The 12,021-nt window shown below is 41.4% G+C and overlaps 1 protein-coding gene across 1 annotated transcript; it reads right to left on the reverse strand.

The window, feature by feature from the left end:
* Positions 1–1,286: 1,286 nt before the first annotated feature.
* Positions 1,287–2,399, reverse strand: LOC139299842 (somatostatin receptor type 2-like). The gene has a single exon (XM_070922773.1). It carries the CDS (start codon positions 2,397–2,399, stop codon positions 1,287–1,289), a length of 1,113 nt encoding a protein of 370 aa, XP_070778874.1.
* Positions 2,400–12,021: the final 9,622 nt, after the last annotated feature.

Here is a 12,021-nt window from a genome sequence, read left to right on the forward strand (position 1 = left end):
TGCTTCCAGGATAGTTCTTCTTATAACTCAAATACAGGGAGTGAAATAATCATTCGTGAAATATTACCAGAGCAGGTTTTATGCTCTCAGACGACATAAAAACGTGACGCTGAGCCACAACTCAGCATTTATATTGAATAATTTAGGATCATGCAGTCTGGCATTTTTGATGAAAGCAGTTAATGTAACAACTGCAAACAATGGCAGCAACATTCAGATATGATATACAACATAATGGTAAATACACCATAACAAAGAACAGTTCCCAACAGAAATTCAGTCCAGTAACATTAGTTTATATAATACTATAGAACAATGTAGTACAGTTTCTATACATTTTAGCAGCACTTTGGTTAGAGGCTGGCTCGAGCCAGTACCATTAATGTAATATATATAAAAACACTGTGCGCATGTAATATAAATGATGCATGTAGCTATAATGAAGCAGTGAGTGACACAGTACAAAATATTTGCCCACTGACAGAACACTGTTATTCACATTTACATTTGATACATTTCCATCACAAGTAAAATTTGTGGCACATTAAAGCCGACTGTCGAACTACAGAACACAAGAATCAATGGCACTTACATTCATTACGTTCTGTGCCTGAAAAAAAAACATTACTTACTCACAAGTCAGATTTAAAGTTTCAAAACTAAATGACACTAATTATAAAACCCTCTTACTTTTTATACAGTTATTTACAGTCAAACCACTGTAAATCAACCTGTCTCGTCTGCAACAGGAATGATAAGGTTGCCAGTTTTAACAACAGTATGTCGTTTGGCGGCATATGAGCACACTGTTTTGTTGTTATTTTTTACACAATACAGGACTGTGGAAACTTGGCACAGGCCCTCTGCTGTAAACTATGTATATAATCCCGGGTCTCCAGGGAAAATTCATGTCGCCCAGGGGACCGTTTGCAAGTGGGCGTTAGTCTCCCTTACCTCAGAGTCAATACACTGAGAACAAACAGATTTTCATTGACAGCATAGAGCAAACAGTTGCACGAACTTCTGATTATGTTATAATGGATTTGTTTACAGCCAGGGAAACTCAACAATGTGTCAAAGGCAGATAAAGGAACAACGCAGCTTGACTTCTGTTGGCGCTTTGTCATCATTAACAAGGGACATGTTCCTCTGTGAACTCAATATTTAATCAAGTCCTCTCCCTCGCCGATGTGACCTTACAGATGTTGATAAGAGCTGACTGTTATTAGTTTCAGAGAGATGGCTGCCTGTGTGAGTGTGTGTATGCGAGTCCTAACACCTTCCTCTCAGATGCTGGTCTGCAGGTCGCCATTCAGCAGAGTACTTTGGGTCTCTGTGGGGTCATTCATCATGCGAGACTTATCCTGCCGGCTATCGCTGCGGTCAACCTCGTCCAGCCCACCCACCTTCTTAAGACAAAGAACATTCTGGAAACTCTTCTTGAAGTTCTCCGACAGGAAGGCGTAGAGGATGGGGTTGGCGCAGCTGTTGGCGTATCCTAGGACCACCACGAAAGCAAATGTGCTCCTCAGGATGGGAGTGGTGCTGATGGTTCCCGTCACCGAGGTGACGTTGAAGACGTAGAAAGGCAGCCAGCAGAAGACAAACACAGCCACCACGATGGACACCATCCGCGTCACCTTCCTCTCTGAGCGCTTCCTCTTGGAGGAGCCCACACGGATGCCTGAGGACTTCACCTTAATGATGATGAACAAGTAGCAAAGGCAGATGACCATGAGGGGCAGGAAGAAGCCCAGGATGAAGGTGTAGAACATGAAGGCTGTGTAGTAGGCCTCTTGAGGCTCAGGCCACACGATGGTGCAGAAACAGCCGTCGTGCTTTGTGATGACGCCGCTGTAGATAACGATGGGCAGGTTAACCATCAGCGACACCCCCCACACTGTTAAGTTAATAGTCTTGGCCATGCGCGGCTTGCGCCACTTTGTGGACTTGATGGGATGCACCACAGCCAGGTAGCGGTCGATGCTCATGACCATCAGGCAGAAGATGGATGTGAACTGGTTCAGGGAGTCAACGGTCATCACCACCCTGCAGAGCACAGGACCGAATGGCCAATGGACCAGTGCCAACTGAATGGCGATGAACGGCAGGCCCAGCATGAAGAGCACGTCGGCCACCGCCAGGTTGAGGATGTAGATGTTGGTCACTGTTTTCATCTTGGCGTAGCGCAGGATGACGTAGATGACGAGGGCGTTTCCGCAGAGCCCCACGGTGCAAACCAGAAAGTACATGCAGGTGATGACCACCGTGCTGGTTCTGTTGAAGCTGTGGTCTGTGTTGTTCCCGTGGAGCTCGGACTCATTGGCCTGCATGAAGCTGTCATACATGAGGTGCTCCGACAGGTTCGGAGGGGACGACGGGAAGATCCAAGAGTCCATGATACCTCACTGTCTCACGACGATTATGGCATCTCACCTGCACACATAAAGATTGATGTCAGTAACTGTGTAAAATTACCCTTATGAATTACTTTTTACAATCCGGACAGTTATGGTTGATTAAAAAAAACATTATTCTAGATATGGATTTTTGATATTGATTTTATGCTTTCCAGAAGAAAAATGAGATCCATTAGTCTTTATCTTCATCAGATATTGAACTCTCTTCCTCCCTCTATTCAGATCACTTGCTGACGTATGTTAGTTTGCTGAACCCATTGATCTGAATATAACGAGTGGCTATCACGCAGCGTTTTTTGCATCGCAACACTGTGCGCATGAGTGACGAGCCACAATACAATAATCTCTGTGACGTCATAAATCCATGTTCAGAACAAAAGCTTTTTCTTTTCAGCATTTTTTAGATGCTACAGTATGTTTATTTGTGTCCTTTTGGAAAGAGAAAATGTCCTCTTTCTATTCACCCTCATGGCCAGTGGAACTGAAGGGGATTGAATCTTCTTTCTTGAGAACAGACTGGATTGATGGCATGTGTAAAGAAGAGCTCCCCAGGACCAGCGCTTTCTACCTGAGGCCAGACATTCCTTGTGTGTTTATTCGGTCAGGCTACCGAGGGAAATCACTCTGCACACCCTACAGTCGTAAGCTCTCCCTGGGGAAATGCTCGCCCTTCACATGTTGCTAAATGATCAGCTGCGGCGGGTTACACTGAATTCTCTGCTGACACATTTTTTTTCAATTTATTAGGGGGTGGGCATGGATGTAAATTAATCCCAGCCTAAGTAATTGAATGAGGGGAATCACTGTACTGCCAATAGCCTCACCACAGTCAGATTGAAGTGCTTGTCACTGCCAATGCACAGGAGGCAAACATGGTCTGACAACTTAGTATGGTGCCAATAACATAAGAGGTTTTATTATGCCAATTTATCATTTTCACCATGGCAGCAGGATAGGGTGGACACTGCCTGGAGTCTTGTTTTTTGATGAATAGGCGACCAAATGTTAGTAAACCAAATGAGCTCAGTGAAAACATAGCCTGTTTGTCTATAAATGTGCGTTGTGTGAGTCAGGCGGATGGACAGACAATTGCATAATGTAACAGTTGGAAACTCAGTGAGAAAAACAGATTTTGTTGGTGTTGCATATGATAAACAAGACAATTATTCCTACAGAGACAGACCACTGAAAAACATAATGCCCTCTTGAAGCACTTCTAGCTCCTTTGCAGAGGTAAACAATAAATGGAATCTATCACAAGTCACTGATCAAGGTTGGTATGAGTAATATTTTGTCAATACAGTGAAATATCATTTTGTGCACTGGTAAATTGCTGTATATTAGGCAGTGTGCATACTGTGCAACAGGTAGTATCTTTAGAAAAACCAGCCTAGAGCCAGCACAGTCAAAAGAAAGTGAAAAAGGTGGTTTGCCATCAGAATAACTAGTGAAATACTATTTTAATGAAGTGGCAACTTTAAGTTTCATGTGGTATTTTTCTTCTCCACTGCTCAAGGCCATGAATTCTGCTCTAACCTTTGCTTTTAGCAGCTAAAAGGTAGAAGATGGATATTCAGCTGAATCCGTTATTACATGCTTGAGGTTAATCATGCAAATCCAGTTTATGGAAAATAAAGTGAGAATGAGGTCAAGTCAAGGAATTTAATTTTACAAACTCTGCACAGACTCGGCTGCTGAAACATTGTGTGGCATTAAATCACATTTGTGTGATTTCACACATGCTTTCACACATGCTTCATTTTACCAGTTAACGTCGACACAATGAGACACTGCAGAAAATATTGGAGTGAGTGCTTGAAATGTGTTCAGTTTGGCAAACATGAACTTGAATGTAATAATCACATGAAGCTGGTAATGTTTACATCCACTGACATCTGTGACAATTCACCAATCTCTCTTCTGTAGGTCAACAAAAGTATCGTCTTACCTTTAGTTAATCTCACTATTTACAAACGACGCCACTTCAGCGCGGATGAAAGTAGGCTACTTCAGTGTTAATGGCAGATTCATCTTCTTCATCTTCAAATATTCCTCAAGTTTGTCTGACCGGCATCGACGCGGGAAAAACCTCTCTGCAGAATCTTCTTCTTTTTAATAATCCCATAATGTTGCCTGCGTGACACACGAGGAGTCGGGGACAAAGACGTCGGACAAGTCCATGAAACACAGACGCCACTTGCTTGGCTCCGCGCGGAGTTCCGATGCGCTCGCGGTGTGACGCGCGCTGTGACTGCCTCCAGCTGGAGAGCGCGGATGTGTTAAAGGACGCACGTGAACAGCGCTGCGGAGGTGCTGAGACTCACCTCTGGACGACAGAGGGGCTGTCTCAGCCACAGATATCCACCTTTTCTTTCAGAATGAGTTTCTCTCAGATCATGTATCGGACTTCAGAATTAGGACCACTTAGCCAAACGTACCTGTAACACCGTTTTTACGCACACCTCCAGGTTCATACATCATGCAGATGAAAATCCGCTTTTAACCCTGGTGAGTAAAACCAGCGGGAACAATGATGTTTTATTTGTACTATCTAATAGCTTTTCTTACTATGCTGTGTTCCCACAGCTGTGAACCTTCTGAATCTTTGGTAAGTTCCAAAGTTAAGGTCGCTCCCTGACCCAAGACACTCACACACACCAGAAACTCTATTCCAGCCTCACCTTCAATTCATCTTCCAGCCATCAGGGGCAGCACCGAGCGCAAAGACGAGGAGCAGCACTCCAATTACGCGCCGTGAAAATCCCACGTACTCCATCGGAGCAAGTTTGGCCCTTAATGATTGTGTCATCAATAAGATAAAAGTATTAAAGTAAGTTTGTGTGGAGGGATGCATGCCTCGACTCAACGGTGCGTCCGCGTTGTGGTGTTTGCAGGATGCTCTCTCCACCTGAGCTGCGCCTAGGCCTGGGATTTTCCTGGTTTTCTCCCAGCGGATTATGATTGCGAGTGACAAACTCTACATCCAGTCTCTAAAACATCCCTCAGCATACTGTGGGTGATGATACAGAAGCCATGTCCATATTTTTCAACACTTCAGCCCTTCAGCCTTTGACAGAGATCCATCCCTGTGTGCTGGTATGAGAGTAGCCCAGTCTGCTGTACAGGTAAGGATATTTCATCATCCCTCAAACTGGTGTGTTGGGGTTATGTTATTCTCATCATGCAGAGTTGTGGTGTAGCATGCTGTTGTCATGCTAAGTGGCATCTGGCATTGTCTGTGTGTGTTTGAGCAGCCATTGTTTGTCAGAGGCCTACATAGGGATTTTTGCAGAGTTGTAATGTCATAAGGTTCTTAAACCCATGGCAGCATCTGTCAACTAAGACGTACTTTTGTGGCAATGTGCAAGTGGTTAAAGAAAACCTAATAATAGACTGCACAGCAAAAGGCTGCAAGGAAAATGTTTGGGACGTTGGTGAATGTTAGGACATACAATCGGGGCGCTGCTAAAATTTCTTTAAAGCTTCATGGAGGTGGATGTGTTGCCACAGCAGCTGTGACCACATGAGCTGACAGCGGCAGTGACTTTTTATTTTTATTTTTATGGCATCTGACGACTAAATGTCAAATCATTCAAGCTGGAAGTCTATCTAGATATGGAATCAGCTGCTTAGCTGTCACTGCACACTCCTCGGCAAAAGTCAGAAGGTCCCTCACACAACTCATCACCTCAGCAGGGATGTTGAAGTTTTGCAGATTTGGAGGCAAAGTTAGTTTTCAGTGCCTCCAAGAAGCCTCCATCCCTCCAGTTACAGCACGTGAGGAGTGGGGTATGTCGGGAAGTGGAGCCTTTGTGTGAATCAGCTGACAGAAGGGTCAGCTTCTTTTGAACTCTGTTGACAAGCAGCGTCTGTTTTATACCTGACCTATAGATCCGTAGTAGGTTGATTCAAGTGATAGAATAATGTCGATGGAGATTAGCAGGCGCTTGTTTGATATCAGAGTAAAAAAGCCACCATGCAGTGACCATGTCTATTACAGGAGAACAAAGGGTCAGTTGCACCAAACCCACACTTCTCCGCCAAGCAATTAGTAATAAATAGCAATTCAGGGGAATTAAGGTACTTGAGTACTGTGTTGTTAACAGATGCTTGTTACTTCTCTTTGTCTTTTAAATTCACTTGCGCTATCAAGCATATTCTTTGGCCAAACAAAGCAATTAAATGAGAGCTGGAAAATTAGCACATCTTAACTGTCAGAGAGAGACAACTGTGCAAACCTGTAAGAGTCAGCTCGCTCTATGTGTGGAGGTTTTGTGTCGGCATGAACCCTGCGTGGTGCAGGCGAAAAGACCACAGGGGAAATTAAACAGATTAAGAAGGGAAAGCAGTCTTTTATTATTAAGTCATCTTGCCACAAGGAGCAATCAATGACCCTTAACTTGACTGTGTGGTAAATACAATATGGGTAATCTAAAGCGACATAATAATTTTGCTGTGACATTTGAACTAGAACTGTTTTCATTTACCTTCTTGGAAGCTGAATATAAAAAAAGGCTTATTAAAAAAACACAAAGCAGAACGACCCTTCAGGTCACAGCATTGTTTCTCAGGAGTGAGACAAGCATGCCAATACATAATGGCATTGAATGATGTCCAGAGTGAAGTCTTGATGGCTCCCTGGGTTGATTAGTTCTGTTACTTGAACTGATAGTGGTGATATAATGCAGGAGGGAGCTTGAAGCCCGGGTCTTTATTTGCTTTCTAATTACTGAGGCATGAGCGAGCACCTCTCTGGTACAGGCCTCGAATTGAAAGCATTGATTATACATCCTGCCATGGTAAATGACAAACAATTAGTAGCCCGAGGCAGCTGCAAAATATTCACTGAACACTACTGATGCTTTTGGCATTTTTGTAATGATTGTGCTATGAGAGAAACAAATTAACCAGGAGTTCTGAAAGGTATTGCCGCAATATGTTCTCACAGAGCAAAGGTATTATTATCTTCTGTGGCCTCAACCAAACCTTTTCTCATATTCAGATTCATGAAGAGAGGAATAAGACTTGGAGTTGTTGGATTTTGATTTAATGGATCAAAGCCCTATGTCTGTCTTGGTGTTGATTTATACCATCGTGGGTGTTTTGTCAGATAGATGCTGTACATTTCATAGATGTAGTGGTTGTCCTTGTTTCGGAGATGCTATACTTTCAAGTTTCTCTTCAGGGCCTCTCAGTCAGTGCTCCTTCCAACCACTTCATGAGATATTACTGTCGAGTGAGTCACTTCGTGTATTTTTTACTTTTCTATCCAATTTATTGTAATGACACCTGTCCCTTTGGGGCTAGATGGTCATCAAAATGTTAATCAACTACAGCGTCATTGTCACACTCTTTTCTTATCTGGGTGTAACGTCACTAACCTACTGGCACCGTTTGAAAGCTAAACGTCGCCATAGATTGAATTTAAATCTCTTCCATCTCGTCCATTATTATTATTATTATTGTTATTATCATGCTGGAAAATGTGCTCATAAAGAAATGGTCAGTGAGGGTCACATTGAAATGGAAATTAATGCTTACCTACCGGTAAGCATAAAGCATAAACTGTACACTGTACAAAAATGAAGCCAAACTATCACAGCTGCATCATGACGTCTCACCCCCTTTTTATAACATCAAATAACATTTAAACCAAACTTTTCAGAAAAGTGAACACTTGAACAAACACCAGCATGATAAGAACTACCTAAAATAACAGAAACCATCTTTAGGAAACATTTATTTGAAGTGTACTTTGATGGTTATTGTCATTATTGATTAATCTACTGATTATTGTCTTGATTAATGGGTTTATGAAGTCGACTCGTTGAACGACAGAAAATCAACTGTATGATCATTTCGGAGGCTGCAGTTTGTGGTGCAGTTTAATTGTACATTAAAGCCGTCATGAAGGGATTTATTGCAGGACTGATGTTTTAGACTGCATTAGTTTAAACTAGATGTTCCTAATAATCTGGCAACTGGGTGCACACTGAGTTAGAAAACTATAACTTTTATACGTATAAGTTTAACTGTTGAACGGAAATCAGTTTCTTCTGTGGCCACATTATAAAAACAACAATCAACAATCGTACTCTTTCGTTGTGACTCTTATCAGACTCTTAAAGAACAGTCTCAGTCATGAGCCTCAGCCAACGTGTACAGTCTGCTCTATGTGTACTCTTTACACATTGCTGCTTATTTACAGAAAATGAGTCTGGCTGCTGAGATAAAGGCAAACGCTCGCTCCTAGGAGACACTGTTGTGGTGACCGGGTGATTCTGGAGGACACTGATTTGTCCACTGTTGATGTTTTTCCAATGGCTCTGTTCAAAAAGCGAGCACAAGACATGGAGAAATATGCCTAATTGTAGTCTGATGTTAAGTAAAATTAAGGCTTAATTCAAGGCTGTGTTACACTGTGTTGTTTCAGTTTTAAGGTACCTCTGTCATTGTCCACTGACTCATAATGTGCTGTATTACAATAGAAGTGTTTTCAGCTGTATTATGAATTTTGAGATTCTACTTTCAACCGCATCTCACGCTTTTCATCAGCATTCATTCGATGCCAAATACCATCCTTAAACACGGACAGCAGGTACTATCTCCCCCTCATGTATAACCACTTCCACAACTGAGCCATCTCCATGACAACTGAGCAAACTTGATTACCTGATGAAGACTGCAGCTGAAAGCTCGGGAAATGACTGGTAAGTGAAAGATATTTTTGCCAAAATGTTGCTTACTATGTGGTGTCTTTGAAATGCTGTTAGTTGCCAAAAAAAATCGCTTAAAAATATAGAAACATATACAGTTCATGTAGTCCCACTGCTGATTGCTTTCATCTTTGTGTGATTCTGACTGTGTTGTCAAAGTTGTTTATTTGTAGCTGTTATTTTGTGTTGGGAACTTGAGCAGGGATGATTCCTGAAGGAAACAGAAATCACATTAAAAGGTTCCTGTCTATGCGTGTGACATATTTAGGGCACGTCACTAAGCGTTCATGAACCACAGGTGTGATACTGTGCTGCTCATCTTTCTGGCAGGAACAGATGTGAAACTGCAGGTGTTCGCCAAACTGGGACCAAACAGTCTGAGTCTATTCTCTCAACTGAGCCTGAACATCTGAATGATGATGAGGAATCAGTTTAGATTTACTACAAATCAGGAGTCTTAATAGAGAATATAACTCTGTAACTAATTCCACATTTCCCACAATAGATGTATCCATGACATTTGACAAATCCGCATGTAAAATCCAAATGAATTACACATTAATCTGTATGGTTGTGCTGCTTGATGTAAAATTGGATTATAAATGAGTTTATATTGAATTTGTGGGTAAAGTTGAGATGATACTGCAATAGTAGGAGGAATGTTGGAGGAAGTACAAATGTATACCTCTGTGTATTCGGTGTTGTGAAAGATGCTAATTGGCTAATTGGCAATATTAATGTTGCCTGTGATGTGATGGATTAAATCAAACATTGACAGGTTGGTAAGTTTTTGCAGAAATTGTGTCATAGTCATGTTTGTTCAGCTCATATAAGCCAAAAACCTCAACATGAGGTTTTAATCACAGCTGCAGCTCCGATGTAACGAGCATACGGCGTAATAACCGGAACAGTGCAGAGAGTTGATTGAGTCACTTTTCTACCTCTCGTCACTTGTTTGTGTGTAATAGCTTACAGCTGGTCAGTTCCTGGTGTGGCTGAAACTGTGCACTCAGAGTCTCAGAGGCTTTGTCACAACCTGATTTCTGGCAGCTGCTGCTCACTCTTCTGTTGTTTACGGTGCAGGGGCAGCTAGAGAACTGCTCGTTTCAAGGCTGCTAAGTGTGATTGATTGTGTTTGCTGCACGTTGTGCCACAACACTTCTCGAGGTTCTCAAGTTCAATCGAAAACTCTCTTTAATTCCTTTTGTAACAATCTCAGGATGTGAATCTCTTTCATTACATTCATTCAGAAAGCACTAGAGATCAAACAGAAAACATGTGCCCTATGAGTAAGACAACGCATTAGAGACCAGAACATCTAAAGGCATGACTGGAAATCAATTTTTATTGTGCTGTTTGGTGCCTTATGGACTCCCTGTTTCTATTTCGGGTGGCACGTTGTGTTTTTCTTTTTGAGTTTCATGTTAATTTCATTTTCCTTTTGGTTATGCATACACATGTTTTATTTCCAATGGAACATAATAATTAAAATGTAAATGAAGTCTTTGAATACTCAATACTATTTTCAGACTTCAAAATCAGTGCCATGTCTGAGCTTGGCAGCCAGCTCACAACCTTTAGATGCATGTGGGTTGGCATCTCAAAGTCTTTATTGCAGTATGTCTTCAGGGTTAGCGACGGTATAGAGCACTGATTGTTAGCTCATAACCAGATTTTCCCTCCAAGTACTCAACATTTTCTTTTCTTCTTGGTGTAGATTTAAAGGGCCTTGAAATAGTTTTCCTTTCAGCCTTCAGACAGATGAACGTCTTACTCACAGCTGGTTGAGACATGACAATAACCATTTATACGTCTGGTAAACAGAAAACTTCTTAGGTGCTGTGAATCTGGCCCTGAAAAAACAAACAAGTAGAAAACTGGAACCAGTGGAATTAATCATTAAAATGCAAGAAATATATAAAAAGTGGATTATGATTTTAATATTTTTAGTAAAATTAAACTATTCATCATACTCTTTTTTTTTTTTTACAGTTTATTTCTGTTTGGGCTACAGTTGGTGACTTGCTATTGGTGCCTCGATGTTTCTGTTTTTTAATAGTTTGACACTTTTAAGACAATAGCATAGATGTAACTGACTCACTGGAGTAACTTAACTAATTTAAATATATGTTTAGGGTACTTGTCGTACTATTTGGACTTGGTTACTTTACAAGATTCTGCATAAGAAACAAACAGTATGATGCTAGTATAAAATGTGATGCACAGTTATAGAATAAACTATACACAATAGTACACAAAATAGATAAGATTAGCTCCATCACGACCAACTACAATAATATAATTCAACTGACACATTAATGCATCAGGAATAATATTGCAGTAATATATGATAGTATAAAACTCACAGGGGCCATTTTTTTTTACCTTAGGTACATTTTGCTGATAATACTTATCAGCTATATAATACTGCAGGACTCAGAGCCAAGAAATAGTCTGACACATAAGCCCCTGTAAAGTGGCAAATTGTTGTTTTGCACTTTCCTTTTTGTAGGAATAAAATAAGCGATTTAATGAGTGAGCTTTAGAGGTGCTGGTAGGTGGGTTTGTTATCATTTGACAGAGCCAGGCTAGCCGTTTCCCCCTGTTTATAATCTTCTAATGCTAAGCTAACCTAACTGACTGCCTGCAGTGCAGAGATCGTAAAGTGGCTGATGGTATACTGTTGGCTGTTTTTCTGTATTCTGCTGCTGTTCTACCACTGCTGATTATGATATGGCGCTGTGACGGCCATCGCTCCTGTTTGATAGGCAGATATCACTTTTCTCAAATACCAGTGGTGTGCCACTCTTGTTTTAGTGTCATATGTTGTTTTCTTGCGCCACACAGCAGCAGCCTCCCACCACCAAGAGTAACACACCTCTAGT

This window comes from Enoplosus armatus, chromosome 17 (assembly GCF_043641665.1).
Source record: "Enoplosus armatus isolate fEnoArm2 chromosome 17, fEnoArm2.hap1, whole genome shotgun sequence".
Classification (NCBI taxonomy): Eukaryota; Metazoa; Chordata; class Actinopteri; order Centrarchiformes; family Enoplosidae; genus Enoplosus; species Enoplosus armatus.